Source organism: Oreochromis aureus, linkage group 8 (assembly GCF_013358895.1).
Source record: "Oreochromis aureus strain Israel breed Guangdong linkage group 8, ZZ_aureus, whole genome shotgun sequence".
NCBI classification, from domain to species: domain Eukaryota; kingdom Metazoa; phylum Chordata; class Actinopteri; order Cichliformes; family Cichlidae; genus Oreochromis; species Oreochromis aureus.
Genome location: NC_052949.1, coordinates 26,472,854 through 26,496,668, shown reverse-complemented (window position 1 = coordinate 26,496,668; position 23,815 = coordinate 26,472,854). Strand labels below are relative to the sequence as shown.

The 23,815-nt window shown below is 40.1% G+C and overlaps 2 protein-coding genes across 2 annotated transcripts in view; one reads left to right on the top strand and one right to left on the bottom strand.

Moving 5' to 3' along the window:
* LOC116330892 (germ cell-specific gene 1-like protein) overlaps positions 1–8,789 on the top strand; it is a 30,102-nt gene extending 21,313 nt beyond the window's left edge. Inside the window, exons 4-5 of the mRNA XM_031753354.2 lie at positions 973–1,084; positions 5,883–8,789. Coding sequence (XP_031609214.1) covers positions 973–1,084; positions 5,883–6,183 — 413 coding nt within the window. The 3' untranslated portion in view covers positions 6,184–8,789. The remainder of the gene's footprint in view (positions 1–972; positions 1,085–5,882) is intronic.
* A 154-nt stretch (positions 8,790–8,943) lies between these two features.
* Positions 8,944–23,013, bottom strand: hs3st3l (heparan sulfate (glucosamine) 3-O-sulfotransferase 3-like). Its single transcript, XM_031753347.2, has 3 exons — positions 22,288–23,013; positions 10,937–11,166; positions 8,944–10,499 (listed from the first exon to the last, which is right to left on the bottom strand). The coding sequence occupies exons 1-3, from the start codon at positions 22,785–22,787 to the stop codon at positions 10,111–10,113; spliced, it is 1,119 nt and encodes a 372-aa protein (XP_031609207.1). The 5' UTR covers positions 22,788–23,013; the 3' UTR covers positions 8,944–10,110.
* Positions 23,014–23,815: the final 802 nt, after the last annotated feature.

The window sequence follows — 23,815 nt, the reverse complement described above, 5'->3', positions numbered from 1 at the left end:
AAAGAATCATGTGATTCATTACAGAAACCACAGATCATTGCAAAGACAACAAGACTTTAGACAGATTTTGCCAACATGTGCAGGTTTTACAGGTTTGTACTTGGAGAGATGATATCTGGGGGGCATTCTCCCCAGTTTACACCACTATCACACAGTCTTAGGCATTTTAATGTTTTTGTAGCTTTGCTTATGATGTGTGGTATACCAACATAAAAGAATATTTTCCATATTGTGTGTGTCTGAAGAATCACTGGCTTGTGATCCTATCAACAGATGGTCTCGTCCTGTTAGTTTTTTCTTTCTATTGCATGGTTTTGCTTCCTATTTTTATTTATGTATTTATTTAGTCTTAAGAATTTGTGAAATAAGTAAAGAAACAGAGAATCGGTGCCTAGTTTGGCCACATAGTTTGAATTTCAGCTCCTGTAATATTTCTCTCTGTATGTGATCATTTGCCAACCCTAAAAGAAAGAAATACATTCTGTAGATAGCAGCACTGCTCAGTGTGACTCACTTAAACAGTGACTCACGTAGCTCAGTGCCCCTTGCAGTAAAAGGAGTAGTGAAGGAAGCATGCAGATTCGGCAAATACAGAGTATGACTAATCAGTCCACATTGTTATTGAATTATTAGACTGTTAATACTCATTTTTAATAACATTTTAGTTAGTCCTGTGGTTTCATATCCTGGGATTGGTCAAAGGATGTGTTAAATAGCTGAGAGGCAATTAGAAAAGATTCTTCTGCTCTACTTTTTTTATCGAGTTCTTAGACGTTTAAACTTTGTGTAATAGCAGTGTTTGACCTGTATATGGTTGCAAACAGCTGCTCATGTTTGCGTCGTTGTGTGTTACATTGTGAAATACTGCCACCAAGTGGTGGCTATCAAGAAATACACTTAGCAGGTTCTTTGGCTGTCAGTGTGGGTAAATCTTATTGATTTATCAGTGTTTGTGTATTTGTGTGTGTCCAGGTCTGTTGGGGATGGTAGCCCACATGATGTTCACCACAGCCTTCCAGCTGACAGTCAGTCTGGGCCCAGAGGACTGGAAACCTCAGACGTGGGACTACAGCTGGTCATACATGTGAGTGATGTTGGTTCTTTCTATTTTGCTCCCAGGCAGCCAGACATTCTTGTCATTTTTAAAGTGGTCTTGAGCAATAAATCTCCAGGCTTTCTGGAAGTCTTTCAAAGTTTTTGTTCGGACATATAATCTAAAAATGAACAGAGTTTGTGAGTCACTCCAAGCCGAGTTTGGAGAATTTTTCTGAGCATTAAATTCTAACTTCTTTTTTAATTTATTTGTAGCAAAATCAGTTAACTGACTGTAACTCAACAATGATTCCTTCTAATCATAGTTTTGTGCAGATAGCACATCTATAAATTACACATTGTCATGCGCCCATGTCCAACACCATGTGTAAGGACATAACTGCAAGATGTTTTTTTATGAAACTCCTTTTCTGTCACATTTAGGATTTGAACATTTATGTTCTGCTCACTGCCAAAAACGTGAGCTTGTTAAACTTCAAACATGAGCTTTTACAGGGGCGTTTTTTTGTGTTCCTGTGCTTCCTGGTACAGTAAATTGTCCACAAATTATGCCTTGCTTCTATGCAATTTTAACAGTTTCCAAAGCCATCTGTGGGCCAGACTGAACCTTTCAGCACCTCAGTTCTAGCCTACTTTTCAGTCTTTTCATCTGCTGCAATCACAGGTCCAAAAACTGAGCTTGTTAAGTGGATAAAGGAAAAAGCCCACTCTACAAGATAGCTTAGTCTTTTCTCTTTGTGTCTCCTGTGCTGTTGCTCTCAGCCTACTTTTCTGTATTTCTCCTTACCCTGCTCCCTCCCATTACATTCTTTGTAGTAATTTCTCTCTTATCCCACTGTTTCGCCACCTGGCGCTTTGAGTCCTCACTTGTTTGTCCTCCCAAAGCATTGAAATGATTTGGCAAAATGTTCTACACACTGGTTATTTCATCTTTGATCAATTTAAATTTCACAAGAACAGCAAAAATATGTAATACTTCGTTTTACCATGCATTGCAGTTCTTTTCTCAACTTTTGTTTGTTTGGGGGGGTTTTGTGTTTAAATTGGAGCCCAGCTGATATTGAATTTTAAATCACCGAATACTGATACAAGTATTTGGTGATTTGAAAGGCAAACATTTCAACAGATTAGCCAATATTTTTTTCTTTTTCTGTGTTGCTAGTAGGAAAGCTTCAGAGTGCCCTCTTGTGGTCAAACTGTAATATACGGTGCCATACCGCTTATAAAAACGACAACAGGTCTGACTGAAAGTGCTGTACAATAACACCAAATATCAAAGACAAACACAGGCCAGAGGGTAAAAGATATAAAAACACAACAGAGCTGCAGAAGTTACAGTTAACATCAACTCTCATAACATAACTGAAGGGTGTTTCTTTCTTTCTTTTACTGGTTTTAATTTTTATTTATCAATCGTTATAAATGCTAATGTTGATAAATCAGCACACAGATAATATTGGCCAGTAACATCAGCCTGACAATAAATGGGTTTGAACCATTTAAACCTTATCAGGCCAATGTTTAGTCCTTGTTAAACTAACAATTATGCCTCAATAAAGCAGACAGGTTTGCAGGGTTTTTATGGTGAATCAGCGCCACCAGGAGGACAATTCCTCGTTCCCACTGGCTGGACTTTTATTCTGCAAAAACACAATGAGAGCACATAGAAAGTTTTTTATCAGCATAGTGCATAATTTCTGGTGGTTATTTAATATAGAAAAAAAAGAATCTTGTACTCATAAATATCATAATTTATGCATTCTTGTAAATTAAGATCAAATCACTAAATTACATAGAAATGAGTGCCAGTTTTTGGACACTCTGGACAATGAGCCAGCTGAACAACAACAACAACTGGTTATAAGCTATTCCAGCTAAAGTTAGCCTAGATTCTCCTAAAAATCACACCTTCCCCTTGATGAGCATTTTTGACAGCTGAGCTAAACAGTAAAATGACAGCCTACACTTACTACAGATGACCAGCAGTCCTACAGAGTTGTTTGTCCTACAGTGGCCAGTGTAGCTGAGATTTATGCACTTGAATTGAGCGGGATAACAAAACAGGATTCAGTTGACTGCAATTTGCAGTCTTTTGACATCTTTTGGGGTGGCTGTAGCTCAGGCAGTAGACTAGCACACCTACTAATCGGATGGTTGGTGGTCCCTGTCTGTTCCAGCGTTAAAAATGCTAACCTAAAGTTGCTCTGCGAAGTCTCCATTCAGAGTGTGAATGTTAGATAGAAAGCACCTGCATAGGAAAAACATAGAAGCACCAGTCCATTTACCATCTACTGGTGAGATTGTACATACAGGGAGTGCAGAATTATTAGGCAAGTTGTATTTTTGAGGAATAATTTTATTATTGAACAACAACCATGTTCTCAGTGAACCCAATAAACTCATTAATATCAAAGCTGAATGTTTTTGGAAGTAGTTTTTAGTTTGTTTTAGTTTTAGCTATTTTAGGGGGATATCTGTGTGTGCAGGTGACTATTACTGTGCATAATTATTAGGCAACTTAACAAAAACAAATATATACCCATTTCAATGATTTATTTTACCAGTGAAACCAATATAACATCTCCACATTCACAAATATACATTTCTGACATTCAAAAACAAATCAGCGACCAATATAGCCACCTTTCTTTGCAAGGACACTCAAAAGCCTGCCATCCATGGATTCTGTCAGTGTTTTGATCTGTTCACCATCAACATTGCGTGCAGCAGCAACCACAGCCTCCCAGACACTGTTCAGAGAGGTGTACTGTTTCCCCTCCTTGTAAATCTCACATTTGATGATGGACCACAGGTTCTCAATGGGGTTCAGATCAGGTGAACAAGGAGGCCATGTCATTAGTTTTTCTTCTTTTATACCCTTTCTTGCCAGCCACGCTGTGGAGTACTTGGACGGCGTGTGATGGAGCATTGTCCTGCATGAAAATCATGTTTTTCTTGAAGGATGCAGACTTCTTCCTGTACCACTGCTTGAAGAAGGTGTCTTCCAGAAACTGGCAGTAGGACTGGGAGTTGAGCTTGACTCCATCCTCAACCCGAAAAGGCCCCACAAGCTCATCTTTGATGATACCAGCCCAAACCAGTACTCCACCTCCACCTTGCTGGCGTCTGAGTCGGACTGGAGCTCTCTGCCCTTTACCAATCCAGCCACGGGCCCATCCATCTGGCCCATCAAGACTCACTCTCATTTCATCAGTCCATAAAACCTTAGAAAAATCAGTCTTGAGATATTTCTTGGCCCAGTCTTGACGTTTCAGCTTGTGTGTCTTGTTCAGTGGTGGTCGTCTTTCAGCCTTTCTTACCTTGGCCATGTCTCTGAGTATTGCACACCTTGTGCTTTTGGGCACTCCAGTGATGTTGCAGCTCTGAAATATGGCCAAACTGGTGGCAAGTGGCATCTTGGCAGCTGCACGCTTGACTTTTCTCAGTTCGTGGGCAGTTATTTTGCGCCTTGGTTTTTCCACACGCTTCTTGCGACCCTGTTGACTATTTTGAATGAAACGCTTGATTGTTCGATGATCACGCTTCAGAAGCTTTGCAATTTTAAGACTGCTGCATCCCTCTGCAAGATATCTCACTATTTTTGACTTTTCTGAGCCTGTCAAGTCCTTCTTTTGACCCATTTTGCCAAAGGAAAGGAAGTTGCCTAATAATTATGCACAGCTGATATAGGGTGTTGATGTCATTAGACCACACCCCTTCTCATTACAGAGATGCACATCACCTAATATGCTTAATTGGTAGTAGGCTTTCGAGCCTATACAGCTTGGAGTAAGACAACATGCATGAAGAGGATGATGTGGACAAAATACTCATTTGCCTAATAATTCTGCACTCCCTGTACTGTAGCTTTAAGGTCACCTGCCCTTTCCTCCTTGTATTTAGTTTATCTATAACCATGGGTTTGGTGTAGTAGCCATTGTTGCACATCCAATGCTTTCTCTGACTGACTGTTGGGATTTATGGTTTTCCTCTCATCATTATCCGTTATCTTGTGTTTTAAAAGGACCTTTTTACTCTCAGGGGTTTCTGTTATGCTGCAGAAGTGGAATAGTCCAATTCTCCTTATGCTAAAAAGTTCATAGTGTGCTGTCATTAAAACAGATTTAGATAGTCTTTTAGTCTATAAAACTGTGAATAGCAACTTTTAAACAATAGTGCACACGTGTAATATACTGTGGTAAAATTCATAACTTTAATATTAAAAAGTAATCTAAACAGGCGTGTATTTTTTTCTTTAGCTATTGTTTGTCTTCTGATCCCTAATCAAAGCAGCCCATTTGTTTACTTGTCAAATAATAATTATGACTTGATTGTGACAAAAACATTACCTTAACAGCATTTTATGTTGGCACAATGTAACTGTTTTCCCAAGATATCGAAATAATATGACAACCTGTTTTCAGTAGTCTGAATTTTGGAGGAAACAGGCTTTTTGTGTTTTGATCATTATAAAAAAGAGACTTTCTATCAAGATAAAGTTTTCAAAATCATTTTTTTATGTTTCTATACATGTTTTCACATGAGGATGCATTTTTCATGTCTAGTCTGTTATCAGTATTTAAAGTAAAATAGTTGTGAGAACTGGTATGACGTGTGGTATGGAGATGATGTCGCTAACAAAAACACATGAGGTGGAAGTTTGGGTGCCAGACTTGAAGAATGTCAAATTTTTATTGGGAGTGGCCACGATTTAAATGTTAGTATATCAGAGGAATAGCTCAGGTTGTGTAAAGGATTGAAAACTGAACAAAGGGTGTTGAATATGGAGCAAATGAAGGAGTTCATGTTGTTTTCATTTCTTTCCTTAGTTTGGCATGGAGCTCCTTCACGGCCTGCATGGCATCCTCAGTCACCACCATCAACCGCTACACCAAAACCATCCTGGAGTTCAAGCACAAGCGCAGGAACATTGAGAAGAACCTGAAGATCAAGCAGAAGCTGTTGGAGCTGGACTCTCCGGAGCAGGTGTGGGACATGTACATCAGCTCTGTGCCGAGCACTGCCGAGGAACTGCTCGACCTGTCGTCAGATGGACGCAAGCTGTCCAACACCTCCATCTTCCTAGACCTCAATGACCTGCCAGATCCACAGGGAGAGGAGTACTGCTAGACGAGCAGCGTGGAGCATTTTGGAACATGATTCTGTCACTGTCATGTCCAGTGTCTTACAAGGATGTAAATACTTTAAGGATAATGAGATCATGATTGAGACCTCTGGGGATTTTAAGTGATTAGCCAAAATCTTCAACATTTAGCATTCGTAAATCAGAACACCAATTTGGAAGCATATTTCGGATCACTTGATAAACAAAACTCTGACATTTGCTTTAATTTGAGCTCTGTTTGGTCTTCACCATACCTGAGAACTACAACAGGATGTTTAATTTGCAAATGGTTCACTGTGTTCAACAGCTACTGACGGTTGATGACAGCAATGAACCCAAAACCATAAAACCACAGCAGGATGTTACATATTTTCAGTGCAATATCTTCATAGTTAAGGCAGAAGATTTAAAGATTTTTGTTTTTTTCACACATCCTTAAAAAATCCAGTTTTAGGTTTTTATTCATGCGTTGTTAACAAGGTCACAACGACAAGTATTGTTACTAGCAGGAAGACTATTTAAGTAAAAAAAACAAACTTGCATTTTCAGATCATCACATCATCTTTTGTTAGCAAACAGTTTAGCCCTTCACAAAAAGCAGGGAAACAATTTACTAAACACTTATTCTGTATATTTGTGTAGTGATAAAACAACAAAAAATCTGAAGAAGAAGCTTTTCAACATTTAAATTATGGTCAAACCTGATCTGCTGTGGCACAGCATATTAACAAATATAGTGTCAATATACCGTAAATATACCATTGAAGCTAATTATACTACTGTAAAATTCAAAATGAAGATTTGCCGTCTCCTCAGCAATGATCTCATTGATCACAGTGATTGTTTATTACCTCAGATCTCATGAAATATACATGGAAATTTGATTTGGAATCTTATCCTGGTTGTGATAAAATTCAGAACATGATACATAAAAGCCTTTACAGGGACCAGTTGGTTCAGGCCAACTGTTTAAAGCTAATCAAGCCCCCTATAGCCTACATAGCTGTCCTATTAAAACTGGGTTATAGCCTTATCCACATTTCTGAAACCAAAACATATACAAAACATAACTAGGATACTTCTGCCTACACCGATGCTCAAGTGGTGCATGTAGCTCCTTCCATGTCTAGTACTTCTAGTCGCCTAGCCCACCACAGCCATTCTTCCCCGTTCATAAAAGACAGACATAGCCATCATAATGTTTTAAATCCTAAGTGTTTTGGCTCTCTCCATCAGGGGGCGTGACGAGCATGGTTCAGCTTTGATGAGAACCTGAAGACACTGCCTGAAGGTTAGCTGTGCCCCAAAGCATATAAACTGTCTATTTTATTTTAAATGATAATATTAATATTTTATTTATTAATTAATATTTTATTTTAACGAGCAACATTACTGAAATGTTTACTCTAGTTGTAAATCATCTGAGAAATAGGTTACATTTTTCTCATTGGCTGTATAGAGGCCACTCTTCAATAGTTCTTATTTTCCATTTAGAAGTCACCCCATGGTGGCCATTAGTATAAATGAGAACAGGTGAAGCTGAGGAACCTAACAAAAGCCAAGAGAAAAGCTCCATAGAAAGGACAGTGATCTGATCGCTTCTCCAACATCTACAATTAGCTCAGTGAGGAGTAAAGAGTATTGGGTTGCTGAATTTTAAAGTTTAACTATTGATGAAGGTGTACAAAGTTGCTAAAGCTGCGTGTGTCCATGACTCACTCAGCTGTAAATACACATTGCTGGACTGACCGTATCCATATATTGATACACTGCCTCACACCAAACCAAACATGTAAACCAAATGGGATTTAGTGGCGTCAAACACACTGCATTAGGTCTTTAGAACCGAGAAGTACGACCACGATCGATGGACTGTAGCAGCATTGCTCCGTCTAACACATGGAAACAAAAGATGATTCTAAGGTGTATAGCAAGAAGGTTCTGGGGGTGGAGGATGCCTGCAGGCCACGCTGAGTGCCTTTACTTCCAGCAGCATGCCTCCGCTCACGCAGCATGCTCTGTACTCATAACATATGAATAAGGGCAGTGCTGTTTCTCTGAAAAAGTAACTGCTTTAGAGGAAACATGTAGCTGTCTGTGCAAACTGCCAAAACCCATCAGTGAGAGAACCGCGCGTCTTTTCAAGCTTTCTGTGTTAATATTTACTTGATGATGGGGGTATTTTTCTTGTATTGACACACTGGGATTGTTGCTACTTACAGTCATTTAAGTGCATTTCAGAGTATATCTTTGTGTACCTTCTTTATTTGTTCAGTTTAAAGTGAAATGTAATGTAGATGACCTGACAGCTTATTCTTCTTGAGTTTAAATTATCTTTGACTTTCCTGGGTTGCAGTATACGCTGAAGCATGGATTGTTGTGTCTTTACAAGTATGTCATGACTTATTTACAGTGGCATTTTTGGTGTAGTGTTCATTAGTTGCTTTTTGTGGATAATTGTTTTAAGCTTAATATGTTAATATGAATAATACGTTTTTATGAAAACATTTAATTTGAAGGCAATCAAGAAGCATATGTCATAATAAAGAAGTTGTTTTTATCATATTTTCTGCTGGGCTTTAACCCCACAGTTCCTTGCTTTCACCACAAGATGGCGGTGTTGCCTAACTTTGAAATTAGAAGAAATTGGTGAGCCAACACTGCCCCCATACACACGCACACATAAAGTTGTTTTTTAATCAACAGATTGAACTCAGTCACCCTTGTAGTCCAACTCAGTAACCACACTCGTGAGTGTTCAGACATTAAAGTATTGTTTCACTTTATTACAGATACCACCAGACTTTTTGAATCTTACCACCGAGGCAATCTGCAGCCCTTACATTTGCAAAGCAATTGCACTAATGCCATTCAATAGAAATTCAATCATTTGTCATTCGAGCTCAGTAAGAGCTTATAGCAACAGAAAACAATGAGCAAGAAGAGCTGTGGGAAAGAAATCTTTGCTGAAAAATAGGTGTGTTTTTTATGCTTTCATACCAGTGCAAATACATGCAAACTGAAAACTGACAACCCTGTAAGCAGAAGCGGAAAAACTTCATACATCAAACTCCACTGAAATGGCTCATCGATGGGTCGAACCTCCGTGCATTCATTTAACTTGTCATGTTTCTGTTGTCCTCCAGTGGTTCCCTTTACTTTGTTCAAGGTGCAGCACAGGAGGCTGGTTTTGCAGCGGGATACGAACTTAAATCCTTCATATAAATGTGCCAAGCGGCAAGCGATCCACACCGCTTCCCCTACATCCATTTATCCGCATTCATTATTCAAGAATACAAAACCACTCAGTCAAATCTGAGCTCATACAAAGATTCTCTTGCTCACCCTTCTGCTGCTCGCCGCATAAAAGATTCATCCCACTTTATTTCAGAAACAATGCTTGGAGGATGGTGCTCAACATGTAGGCACTGATTGCTCTTAAATTCTTAACCAGCAAGATTAGAAAACAAACAGGTCGAAAGAGAAAGTTATGGAAATTGAGGATGGTGAAAATGCGCCAGATCTTGAGTTCCTTGTACAGTCTACTGAGCACCGGGATTAAACTGCAGACACTAAATGCTACAGTGTTTCACTGTTCTACAATTATACAGCCACAACTTACAGCAAGCACATTCTCATGACCACCTTTGCACATAAACGCCTTAGTTAACCACTTTGAGCAATCTGTCGTATAGAAAAAGACATGGCTGTCTTTCAAACATAAGGTGATTGATTGGTAGAGTTGAATGGATTGACACAGGGTTTTTATTATGAAGTCTCTGCAATGCTGCTTGGCTGGCCATAAGCAGATAACTGGCTCTCTCTTCTGCACTCTGAGTCGCTGCATCTGTCTCAATCAGATGGCATGTTAGCACAGGCGTCTATTCAAAGCAGTGCCAACAAAAAGCCTCAAGTTCCAGCCCGTCAAAGGGTCACTGCCATCCAAAGTCCTGTCCTGCCATCTGATAGAAGCGCTGGTTGTGAGGCTTGTAGAAATCCCTCAGTCTCTGAATCACCTCTGGGTTGATGGAGGCATGCGTCCTCCCTTTTGTCTTGCCCAGGCAGTGTGGTTTACTACTTCCCTCCGGCTTCTTGAGGCAGGGGAAGCCTTTAGTTTTGTTGAAGTAGAAGTGCTTGTCTGTGACAATCCTCTGGAGGCCCAGAAAGTCCTGGACTTTGCCCAGTTCCCCGGCTGGGTCTGAGATGAGCCTTTCCCCGCTGACCAGATGGATCTGATTTCTGGGGAACCAGGCCAGCCAACGCTCCATGTGTTGGGCATACAGGCCGATCCACAGCGGGCTCCACAGAGAGTCGATCTGACCTAGAGACAAAGACACGGGAGGCAGAGAGAGCAATGCATGTGATTTATGTCATCTTTACTCCTAGATAAGGACAGTCAGATGACGAGGATTTTGCCCACTGTGTTCACTTTTTGACCCCACACCAATCATCTATATCACTAGAACCAAGATGAATGCTTATGTCTCGAAAACACCAAGTATGCCAAGCTCCTAGTAAGGAAATAGGAAATTTCTCATTGTCAAAATGTTGGATGTAAAACACTTTGGCAGGTGTAAACAAACACTAATTGTTACAGACTGTTAAATGGTGCAGCTTGTGGCAGCATTTGCAAATGCCTACAGATAATGGAGCTGTCTGGGAATAAACTAATCTCTGACTCATAAAGTTAGAGATGCTATGCATAGCTGACTGAATACTGGGCAAACTGAAAAAACCCCATAGTAGTTGTATCTGTACCTGTGGTTTGGTTCTTGAAGGCTAGACTCTCAAAGGCGGGGATGTTTGGGGTCTTGGAGATGATCTGTGTGTAGTCAGATATGGCTCGGGTCACAGGGTCACGGACGACCACGATCAGCTTCACATCTTTAGACATGGCATGGACTCGTGCTGGTGTTTCCACGGTAACAAAGTAACGAGGCGTCTTCTCCATAACAATCTGGCCATCCAGGGCTTTAGGCATTATACTTCTGCACAAGAAAGGAAGCAAATGAATTTACACAAGTCAAAAACATAAATCCTTGCAAAAGCCTTAGAGTTCTGTTCATATGAGGCTGGTATGATATGCGTGTATATGGAGGAATTACTCCACTGAAAAAATGATGGAAAGATGTTTTTCTTCATTATCCATCATGTCAGATTTTGTCTAGCATGTGACTATTTAAAGAGTAAAAATAAAGGTTTTAAATGACTAGTTCAGCATTTGAAATTATATCCTTGTGCCTTTTTGTTGTCTTTAATCTAATTATAATTGCTTAGTCTTTAGCATTAAGGCTGGCAACATGGGGTTAAAAACATGTATCTGCACATATGGATACATATAGGTATTTTCTTGAAAATCGGGTGCAGTAATCACAAAGGTCTCTACACATTCCCTCATATGACCCTATTAATCATTTTGACACAAAACGCATCAGAGTGTCCAAGCAAGACTTCTTCTGTGAACCAGACAAAGGGGGCAGGTACGTAAAACAGATTTCCTTGAATGCATCTCACTCTGTTCACCTCCACCTCCGCAGCAGAAGCCCAGCAGATGGGACTCATTTAGAGATAAAAGACTCCAGAGGCCCCAAAGGACTGTCTGGGGATTCAGGGACATCTGCTAACACACCTGCCACACACCTGACTGGCTGACCAAACACAAGCAGCCACAGTGGAATGATCATAACCAGCTCTGAATCAGCATTTCAGCTGGTGTTACGTTGTAAGCTAAAGAGCTGATGCATTCTAAATAGGTAGTTAAGGCAAACACAGGGTTTCAGCGGATTTAGGAAAATCTCATTTGTTTCCAAAAAGACCCCAATGGACAAGGTGTCCTGTTATAATTTAATCTTTACATGAAATGTAAAGATAGCCTATTTGATGATACTGAATATTAGTAGACCCTACATGGTCTTATTTAGCAGTAAGATGACTGTCAATCACTTTCCATGATAAAAACATCACAACAAATTTGGCGAAGAAAGGATTTAACCTTTTTATGTTTCTTTATTTCCATTATCAATTATTCAGTTAGTGATTTTGGGCACCTTTAAGAAATAGAACAGATTTCTTATAGAATTAAGATGCAGGGATTGACCCACCAACCTAGACAGCCTGCTTTACCTCCTGAGCTACAACCACTCCAGTATTGCTCTTGGAGTATTACTGTGATTTTACTTCATAGATATACTAAACTTTCAAATAATGAGTATAAGTCAGGCCTGTGAGCCACGCTCAGGCTTTTAAATTCTCTGTTTCAGCTCCACCTCCTGTTTAAACCTTTATTTGCAAGTTGCAGCCAATCAGACAAAAGCTGTTTTAAAGCTAAAAAGGCTTGTTTCAGATAATGGATGAACTAAGAGACTGCACAAAGGGCCAGTATTCAGTAAATTAGGATTATTTTGAAATGCGAATGATGCAAAGCTACTCAAGAAGAATCCAAGAATAAAAATGTAAATAATAGAAATAGATTTATTAGAAATAATAATAATAAAAATAGATAAATAATAATAATAAATAAATAGAAATAAATAATAAATAAAGATGGGAAGTTGTTATGGCTAATCCTACTGTGTATCACCTTAAATTAGGATTCTGTATTCTCTTAACAAAACTTTTCTTGTAGCTTCAGTTGAGATTCAGAATGAATTATGTTCATAATTTGACTGCTATTAATATCCACAATGCTATTATGTGCTATATAATTTAGGTATATAAGATCACTGGCTGCTTTTAAATGCTTTGCTACAAACACCAGATTCATGTCATGTCATAAATGTCACTAACACTATAAACCTGTTTAGTGATGGTATTCAGAAAAACTGAAATGCTCCACAGAACTTTTGGAAACTGGTCGTAATTTTCTGTGAGCCTGCTTCTGACGTTTGTACCTATTAAAAAGGAGTTCTTTGTTCCCACTGTTGCCAAATCCTTAAGTAATATTCTAATTGATGCGGTGCTCTCTCTAATATTTTATTATTTTTATTTTACCATATAAAGCACCTCAAGATGACAATTGTAAAGTATTCTGACCGATTACTGCTGCCTTAAGTTGTTCACTTTTGCTAAATACAAGGTCTTTGGTTTATCACTGGTTCATCCCTCTGTCACAAAGGAAAAAAATCATAAGTAACACACACAGTATCTTCGCTCTGTGTGTGTGTGTGTGTGTGTGTGTGTGTGTGTGTGTGTGTGTGTGTGTGTGTGTGTGTGTGTGTGTGTGTGTGTGTGTGTGTGTGTGTGTGTGTGTGTGGTGCAGCCTCCTATTTAAAGGCTGTATCAGAAAACAGAATCAATAAAAATGTTCTCATAAATGACACCTTAATAATAAGAAGAAGAATATTTTTTTTTACAAAAAGAGGATAAAGACAGAGAGAAACACGGCTGATCAATTGATGTTCTACCTGTCAGCTCAGTCAGGCTTCAGTCGCACCTGCAACTTCCTGTCAATACATCCACCTACTACCCACCACACGGCCCTACTTCTATGAGTTTCACAAACACACTCAGAGCGATTTCATTTGATCTGATCAGTGTGAGGCAGTGCTCACCACCACTTAGCCTGAAGACTTCCCTTTTAACTCCAATACCCTAGACAGGAGGAGCCGTACAGTCTGTTACATGGTCCCATAAACACACACACACACATTCTGCAAAACACAAACATACACTCATTATTCACTCATTAGTCAAGCATTTGCTGTCATGCTTCTGGTCTCCCTGTGGACCCATTTCTCACAGTCTAACACACACACACAGAAAAAGACACATTTAAAAAAAAACATCCTACACACATGCACACAAATGCTCTGAAGACATAAATGGTGAGTGTAGTGGATTTTTACCAGACCCTTTAAAAGATCTTGTGTGTGTGTGTGTGTGTGTGTGTGTGTGTGTGTGTGTGTGTGTGTGTGTGTGTGTGTGTGTGTGTGTGTGTGTGTGTGTGTGTGTGTGTGTGTGTGTGCCAGAGCATTTGCTAGAGTGTTTTAAATGAAAGGGGTGGGTGACTGATGAAGGAATGATGGGAGTGGATACAAATGCACCTCCATTAGCAATCTGTCTGTGAATAGCCTGAGAGCCAAGAGCCCCCATACCATTACCTAAGCACAAAGAGCTAATTACTGCTCCTAAGAGCACCATCAAAAGATAAGATGTATTCCAAATATGCTTCTGCTATGAGGTTAGCACAGACACACTAATTGATTGACAAAATAGCCATTAGTTTTTCTGATAACTAAATATGGCTTCATCCTACTTTTGGCATAGGGAACTTTGTGTTCTTGGAGATATGACTCTGGCTTCAGTTCCATCTCATACCTGAATAAATGTATGGAACATTTTGTCAGAATCAGAAATAATGTCACTGGCTGAAGTAGTGCTGACTGGGCAGGATCAAAAAAGAGTAATTTTGCTAGGAAAAACTATATTGTGTGTTGTTTTATATTTACTTGTTATTGGTATGATACATAAATGAATAATCAGAAGGAAAATGTTGTGGTCACAATTGCTTCAAGACAGTAAGAACAGTAACAAACTAAATTAAATATTACAAGTATTTTTAAAAAGTCAGCTTTTTCTACATGTAGTTCTGCATGACTGCTTATGAAGAACATTATGTGAAGAAATATTATTCCCAACTTAAGTACCCTGAACTTCACTAAAGTGCATGACCAAAACCCAAAGTAGACCTAATAAATAGCCCCAGGATGTCACTAGCCTGTGATCCTGAGCCAGGATAAATAGGAATACTGCATCACAAACCCTCCCAAAGTAATGCCAACATTAATATGCTGTGATTGTATTATTTTGTACAGTAAGATGAAGTGGTATCTTTTTATGGTCTATGTCCCCACATCAGGGACAATTTTTAAATTAAACTGAACTTAAGAGGAGTGAAATACTCTGTGCTAAATTTTGGTCTCTCACAGTTTCCAAACTCAAAGTTGCTCACCAAATTCCCAAATTCTTAAATGTGTTTACTAATCAGACTGAGAATTCAGTATAGAAACTTCTGCTTTTGTCACAGTAGTGATTTCTATCAGACAGCATGGGTTCCAGCACGGGGGGGGGACTAGAGAGTATTAACCTCCTGTGTTCACTGGCAGGTGAATAGAACTGCCTGGAGACACCATGTGTTACAGAGGAAATGTCCCCCCCCCAAACAAAGCATAATAAATTGGCAGTTTTGAAGCTCCTGTTTTAGCTGCATCCTTTCACCGCTCATTTACTCCTGAGCGCGAGATCAAAAATCCAGGAAGATGAACACGTGGATTATCCAGCCGCTTACAATGAGCCCCTTTTCCTTTGAGGAATCACTCTTTTGTCTCCTGATTTCCAATATTTCTGCACACCTCCCTGGTGAATTACTGCAGGCCAGCCAAGGCCAATGGCTGCTGATCCTGTAGGGGCTTAGGGGTAACTGCGTGTAGGTGGGTGCGAATGGTGCTTAGCCAGTGACAGTAGGGATTACATGAACTGGGATGAATGTTATGATGGGGTGGGAAGTGAGGGGGTGCTGGTGTAAATGTAAAGGGATGGAGTACAACTGGTAATGCAGCGTTGGGCCTCAGCTGGGACCAAGAGAAGCAGGTGGAGACTAAAGGAGCCAGGACCCTCTAGAGGCTCATCAGTAGCATACTGTGTCATGTCGTGTGTGTGTGTGTGTGTTAATAAATGTGAAGCAATTGCATTCTTCATCATGTATAGCAGGAAATATGCAGCAAAGAATCTGAGGATTTGAGGGTGTGCTGGATCAAAGAATGAAAACGTGGTCTGTTAATCTTTGATGTTTGATCCAAGGAGGAAACAATAGCCATTCAAAGAGCAGCAGCATATTGGCGGAATTCATTATACACACCTGGCTGCCTGCTTATGAGTCAAATATGAGATTTGGGTGTGTATTTTTGTGTTTGTACGTATGCATGACTGTGTTTTTGAGGGACCATTCATCCATTTCCTCTGTATGGGGGACCATTAAGTGGTCGGTCTATTGTGGATGTGCCCTGTCCACTTCCAGGAGACATCCATCATAGAGGGGCCCCAGACCACCCCCAGCCTTTGCTTTCCAAACCCCGGGGGAGTGCCCTAATGAGAGCCAGATCGCCCCACCCGTCTAGGCCTTATGGTGATTACCTCCTGTACAGTACGAGGAACAGAGAGATCACACCTGAACCCCAGTTACACAAAGCCACCAAAATCAAGTATTGCTTTAATTACTTCGTACTTTAGTGTGTTGTTTCATAACAACTTCTCAAAATTATACACACACATGTGCACACAAATGTGTGTGTGTGAAATATCACCAAAGAATATTAATAAATCAGATCAGATTCATCTAAAAATTTGGGTTTCATGTTTACCTCTAACTCCTGCTGGACATCAAATGTTTTGGCAACTCTTTGTGTTATTTACATGATAATTATTTTCTACTACACATACACAAAACACAAAAGTAACACCATGTGTTGTGTCATTGCAAGACAAACTCAGCAGTGTATTGGTATGAATTTAAAAGCATCCCTTAACGAGTTCAGGATTAATTGCAAATGCACCGGTGCCATCAGAGCAGCTGATCCTGGATTGCAATTAAAAGTCCCAATAGATCTCAAACAGCATTAGAAAACCTTTCAGTCAGTGTAGTTTAAACAGCTTACTATGAAATCAAACCACTGATATCAGTGCTGGTGAAAAGGAACAAAAATTACCAGTTTGGAAAAAAAAGCAACATTAATTTTTATTTATTTATTTATTTATTTATTTATTTATTTATTTATTTATTTATGGAATAAATTTCAACAAATAGTTTTATATTTAAAAAAGTTTCAATGAAATTGGTCTTGTTTAAATACATAAAAATACATAAAAATTTAGCCTTTAAATATCTTAAAATGTTATTGGCATTTTTGATGCTAAGCATAAATTTCAGGTTGAGGTAGTGAAATATAAATAATCTGTGTGGCTCAGGAAGAATCTGACATTCACCTCTGAAGAATAAACTCAAAGTAAATATAAATAAAGCAGAACTTTAGGATTTCACGCTGCTCCGCAAACGTTTTTTTTGTGGGGGGGGTTTTTAAAATCAATTTTCAGGAACTTGTAGGTTTATGCCAAGGTAAGTTGGTGTGTAATGAACAAGAAGCTGCCTCCACACCTGAAAAAAGATGCTTACACTGAAGTGCCAGAATCTGCAGCTCCTCTAGTGGTCACATGAGGCTGTCTCAGATGACAATTAGATAAACTCCTCCCATAAAATCAAATGTTAAAATGCCCAACTTTACAGTATGAAAAAGCTTTTTTCAACCACGCTACCAAAAAATAAATAAATAAATAAACAGCTCTCCACATTATAATCGCTGTAGTCTGGGTGATCTCTCCCTTACACTTTTAAACTGCAGCTGTCTGCTAGGCCTCACCTCTGCTAATTTGAATTATTGACTTTGACCTTCGTGTCTATTTGCACTGCACCTGACTGCTTATGAATGCTTAACAGATAACACTCTCTCAGCCAAATAAAGCCAGTTTTTACCCCAGTAATCGACCATTTCGGCAATCAAAACACTAATGATCTATCTTTTATATACAGTTAGCCAGGTAGTAGCCTCCATGACATCTGCCACTGGTTGTTGTAAAGCCCTGAGCTGCGTGCTTCTCACCATCGTAGTGTTTTGAAACTGGATATGGTCAGAAATGTGTTTGCTAAGCTCACAGAAACGGATATCTGAGGACCATTTTACAACAGATTGTTGCAGCAAAATTGGAGGTTTTTTTACCAATCAAAAAGCGTCACAGGTGCAGGTTTTACACGCTTATGTTGGCTTTACTTTTCAAATGTGGAAGCCACAGTCATCCTCTATACTATCTATGGCTATCCATGGTCCTCCAACCACAAAGCACACAGCTGCTTTTTATTAAAATAGTCACATTTTTTACTGCCAGTAAATCAGAATCAATAATATATTGATAAATCTCACTGTACCTCAGGAACGAAATACAACCAGCTCAGCTGTCTGGAGGACAGAACGTCTATAGCCAAACCCAAAGCTATACACATACACACAAACACACAGACACACATGAGCCCATCTCTGATAACAGTCCCCTGGGTTGAAGCAAAGGTCAGCAGAGATGTGTGAGGCTGCGGTAACACTGGCTTCACCCTTTAACCTCCAGCTCACCCAAGCCTTATCTCTTCCTCATCCACTTTACCCCCCACCCCCTCCTTTTTTTGCTCTCCATCCGCCAGTCATGCCATCTTTCAATAAGAAAGCATCATGAGGGAGAATGTGAATTGCTAGCTGAGCAATTTTAATGGATTCGTCCAGAGTTGCTTGGAGAGAAAAAAGCTGTGAGTAACATGACCCCTGTGTGCCTATGCGAGAGAGGGAGGGAGGGGGTGGTTATGCCAATGTAGGAGAAAGCTTCCTGCTAATTGTAACAGAAGCCGAGCTGACCAAAGCTAACTGCTCTAACGCTGGAGTCAACCCAAGGTCAGAGCGAGGAGATAGCGCTATCGATCCCAGGCAGCACAGTAAGGAGGAAACTTCCAGTCCATCTCAGGGCCCATCGCAGCGCTCTTCCAGATCCAATCTCTGCTTCAACGCCATTAGTGGATCTTTGTCAAGGACTCTGATCTCAATAGTCCTGGGGAAGCTAAATGTTATTTTACTCCCAAATGGAAGAGGGGGTGATTCTAAAGAAGATACACTATATCTCATCCTCTTTAATTTAAATTGAAAAAAACAAAACAAAAAGTATCTACACAAAAATGTCATGTTGACAAAGTAAGCACTGAAGCTGACCCTCCATTAACCATCTGTTAGAAAAAGTGCATTTTGCCTCATGGGATCGTTCTCATTTATTACAACATGAGTCTTATTTCCAAAAGTTGATTCTGAGTCTTATTTGTATTCTCTAAGCTATAGTTCATTTGCAAAACATTGTTAAGCTATAATTATTGATATTTTGGAACGTGGCGCAGAATATGAGCAGTCTGACAAACTGCTCCCAAAATGCTGATTCTGTTCATCTGCACGTGGCGTTTTCAGTGGGAGAAATGTTTCGTCACTCAATCAAGTGACTTCTTCAGTCTCAGCTGACTGCAGGTTTCCCCGACATTATAAACAGTACATTTGCATAATGACTGAAACTAGCACCACTGAAGGAACAATGGGCTGTTAGGTCAGTTTCTTGATCATTAATATGACCCCTGATCAACAACCACTGATCAACAACCACTGATCAATGGCCATGAATACCATTCACAGAGAGCTGTGTCTAGCTACAGGTTAGCCAGACTTTTTTAAAGGGAAAGTAAACTGTAAAACTATTATTCAGCCTTAATGTTATCACAACTAAAACAGATTTGTCTTGAAAATCCACATTTTTAAGGAGGCTATTTCTATTTATACTTGTTGCTAGCTTGTTTGTTTGCATTATACAAACTCCATCCTTGGTTCAAGTAATTAATGCAAAAAAAAAATCATAAGTAAGCTAACCCCCCTCAAAAATATGCTAATTGAATATGCTAATTTCATTTTTGCATGTCATGTTCTGGCATTTACATCTCACACATAAATTATAGAAGAGAAGCAAAACGAAATCAACTAAATTTTGTTAAAAAAAAAATAAAAAAAAATAGGAAGCCCTTTTTAAGGATATTTTGTAATGTATTTATTAATTTCCTTCAAACTTGCACAGAAACAAAAATAACTTTATTGTCAATTGTCAAGAAATATATAATAATAATAACGATTGTGTGACCAGTCGCTAAGGAAACAATTTGTGGTCACTCCAGAAGTAAGTCTCATAACTTTAATAGTTTAATACTTCTATGCACCCATTTACTCAGTTTGTTTTTGAGCATTGTCTATAATAACTTTAAGTTCACTGACACATAAAACTGTATTAAAGACCAGTCAAATCTGAAAAAACTTTGGTCACTTTTCCCCAAAATAAAGTTTTTAAAGCTTTTGGCAATATTTACTTCTTTGTTAGATTTCATCCATCCATCCTTGTGGTTGTGGGGGGCTGGAGCCTATCCCAGCTACCATAGGACAAGAAGTAGGGTACACTCTATGTGTTAGGCTCCCAGCCAGGGCTAACACATTGAGACAGACAACCAGTTGCTTATGGGCCATTTAGACCAGTTAACCTAACCCGACTAATTGCATGTCTTTGTACTGTGGGAGGAAGCTGGAACACTTGGAGAGAACCCACATGAAACACATAGAAATGCAAACTCCACACAGAACAGTGGAGTCGAACTCAGGACCTTCTTGCTGTGAGGCAACAGGGCTAACTTCCACACCACCATGCTGCCCAGTGTTATGGCAGATATCAAATAAATGTAATTTTTTTGAGTGCTGTGTTTCTCTTATAATGCCGAAAAGTTTCCTCTACAGGTCAGCTTTGACCTTCATGATAGATTGGCTTTCGTTTTGTGAGAAATAGGTCAGCAGTGTGATTAAACTGTTTTCTTTGCAGTGATAGGAGTAATAGGAGTTCCCAGACTTTCACTAGAAAGTCTTTTGTTCACATGATTATTATCTATATATATACTGCAATTCTTTTTTAAATCAACATTAAAAAATACAAATAAAAACAATAATAATTTAAGAATTTTTTTCAATAACCGGAAACAAAGGGGTCCGTGTCCTTTGTCCTTTGTGAACTGCTTGTTATGAAGTGGTGTGAACACATCATTAACTCTCAGCGTAACGTGACCTAGAGTCAGAGGTCAATTGACAGAGCTGACAGTGATGTCAAGTGGCCCAACATGCAGCGAAGCCCATCTGGTCTGAGGGTAAGATGTGACAATCTGGTGTCACATACACATAACCTTGTGGCACACACACAGACACATACGCAGTCTCACACAGAGCAGACATGTAGGCAGACAGATGAGGCCTCTGTGGCTTTCTCAGTACTTCCAGATTTGTGGAACTTTCTCATTATGTTTCTATCCCACAGTTTTTGACATGATGGTGGCTGTGGTGTGTTTTCCTGTCTTTGCATGTGATCACATCAATGTAAAAACACTCCCCAGGAAGCAGATATTACTTCTCTCACTTTATCTCTCTGAGTCATAGGTTAAATTGCTGCTGACGTATCAAACAGGCTAACAGATCCAGGCCAATGGGAGCCATTATTGAGCCCCTGTAATATACTGTAAGCTGGTTAACAGCATGCAACACTGTATCCAGATTTGGATACAGTTTTAATCTGTCATATTTGGAGCAGTTTGCGGGTCTGTGGGTGCACAGGCTTACAGTAGGCACAGTTAGGAAAGCAGAATGAAAATCAAAAATGTGTAATCCAGCATCTGTTGGGAACTTTTTTTCCCTCAAAGTCCCCTCTACCAGGTCTAAGTAACTTGAATTGGACCTAGAAGTGTGTGTGTGTGTGTGTGTGTGTGTGTGTGTGTGTGTGTGTGTGTGTGTGTGTGTGTGTGTGTGTGTGTGTGTGTGTGTGTGTGTGTGTGTGTGTGTGTGTGTGTGTGTGTGTGTGTGTGTGTGTGTTTCCAAGTTGTCATGAAACAGCCCAAGAACTGAGCCACATGACAACAGTAACATCTGGCTCTGGCTCCAGAGATGATTACTTTGCTGCTCTGTGAGAAGTCAGTCTGGGAGGCCTCTGCTCTCTTTCTCTGCAGCCCTACAAACAAACAGGCACGTATGCACGCACACAGCAAGTATGGCAGGCACACACGTGTACGCATGCACAGATTGGCATAGCCAGATGGCAAAGTCTCTTTGACTGTCACCTAAACCTCTTCGGAATAGCAGTAGATGTGTTTGGGTACGCAAACAGCAGAACGACATTCTTTTCTTCAAGATGAAGCTGGCAGTTGCTAATTGGCTCTCGAATGTAATACAAAAACCTAATACTGGAATCATTTGTGTCATTTAAATGACAAGAATCACTAATGACGGGTTTCATTAGGGCACTGTAGCATTTTGGTTTTCTCTTTTAAAAAATACAGCTTCCTGTAAGACACATTTTCTTAGGATAAACTTTGCAAAGGAAAAATAAAATAAAGAGCAACTCATGCAAAAACTAAAGTACGTTCAGCACTTCTGGTGAGTTGGATTCTGTGCGTAAAGTGCGTGTACCTGTACCAGTCCAATCCCCGCGCGTAATGCCGGTCGAAGAAGTGCGGCTCAGACCCCAGGGCGCGGATGTCTGGATGGAGCCGCAGAAACTCCAGCAGTGCTCGGGTGCCTCCTTTTTTAACCCCTATGATCAGCGCCTGGGGTAACCTCCGAGTGGCTGTCCACTCTTTCCCGGAGCTGTTCGCCTCCAGCTCGGGATGCTCGCTGCCGAGTGCGCCTTCTCCAGCTGCGGTGACACTCTCTTTGGCAAAACTGGTTCCGTTTCTCTCGTACGGCCATCCTGACCCCGACACGAGGAATTCGCTCGTGGGCGACTTTATTTCAGAGTTTTCTGTCAGTTCCGACTCGCAGCATCCAGTAAGAAAGTAGACCAATGAAAAGCAGAGGATGCTCAGCGAGGACGCGATGGTGAGCCGGTGGAAAAGCCGCCGCAGGTCCGTGTTCGGAGGGTGGTGGTGATGATGATGGTTGGAGTGGTGGTGGTGGTAAAAAGTTGCCATTCCTCACAGGCCCATGTGTGATAATGGGCCATTCTACCACAAGTTCAGCTCACATCCTAACGCCGTGAACATCCCGCGAACTCTTGGAGAGTCTCTGTCAGTCCGCTCCGCTGCTTTCCTGCGTGTTCACGTTGCGCGTTTGGAGCATATTGAGAACTCTTCGAACCATAAAGCCGCTCAAACTCAGTAAATCACTGGAACTAGTGTTTACGTGACATCCAGGATATGCGCCCACTTACTCACCCACCCAGGCAACTAGGGGAAAGAATAACGCTCTGATATCCGAGCCTCGCTGCAGCGGGTCTCTCTCTCTCTCTCTCTCTCTCTCTCTCTCTCTCTCTCTCTCTCCACTTCACTGGATTACACTGCGTCTCTCTACCACGGCTTATCCTAAGGGATTCGCGTCCACAGTTTTCTCTCTCTCTCTCTTTTCCCTCACATACCTTTGATTGAGGGGTTATGGCTTGGGGCTCTTTTAATTACAGTATTATTTATTTGGGGAAGACTTATAGAAGTTATTAAAGAAAAAGATCACCTCACATGTTCAATAATCATTATTATCAAAAGAGATGATTGATTTCTGGGACTTTATGCCACACATCAGCGCATCAAGTATTATTATCTCTCTCCATTGCATATGTGCATAGATAGAAAACTCTTCTGATGGATCCCCAAAGAAGTATTGGTGTCATTTGGATGAATGCTGAAACTCTGCGCTGTAAAACCTATGGCATAATTGGCTTAAGGGTCAGACAGTTTTAGATGTAGTACAGCCGCCAATAGTTAGCTGACTGACCTCAAATGACAGTCTGTCAGCCCACAGTGAATCATTCGGAAATGCCTTGAAACCTTGTTTTCTGTGTAGGATGCAGTGATTCTGTTCTGATCCCTTATATGATAAACTCCCAAACTATTGACAAATGATATCGATACATGAATCGAAAAGCGTACTTATTTTGATCCAGGAAAAGGGTTTGCATGTCAAAAGTGAACGCTTTATCACTGGCATCACGAGTGTGTTGAGTTGC

Coding starts and splice junctions, on each gene's coding strand:
- hs3st3l (XM_031753347.2), bottom strand. CDS start 22,787: ATGGCAACTTTTTACCACCACCACCACTCCAACCATCATCATCACCAC. Junction 11,167..22,287: donor CGGGGATTGGACTGGTACAG/GTACACGCACTT, acceptor TTTCTTGTGCAG/AAGTATAATGCCTAAAGCCC. Junction 10,500..10,936: donor CTTCAAGAACCAAACCACAG/GTACAGATACAA, acceptor CTTTGTCTCTAG/GTCAGATCGACTCTCTGTGG.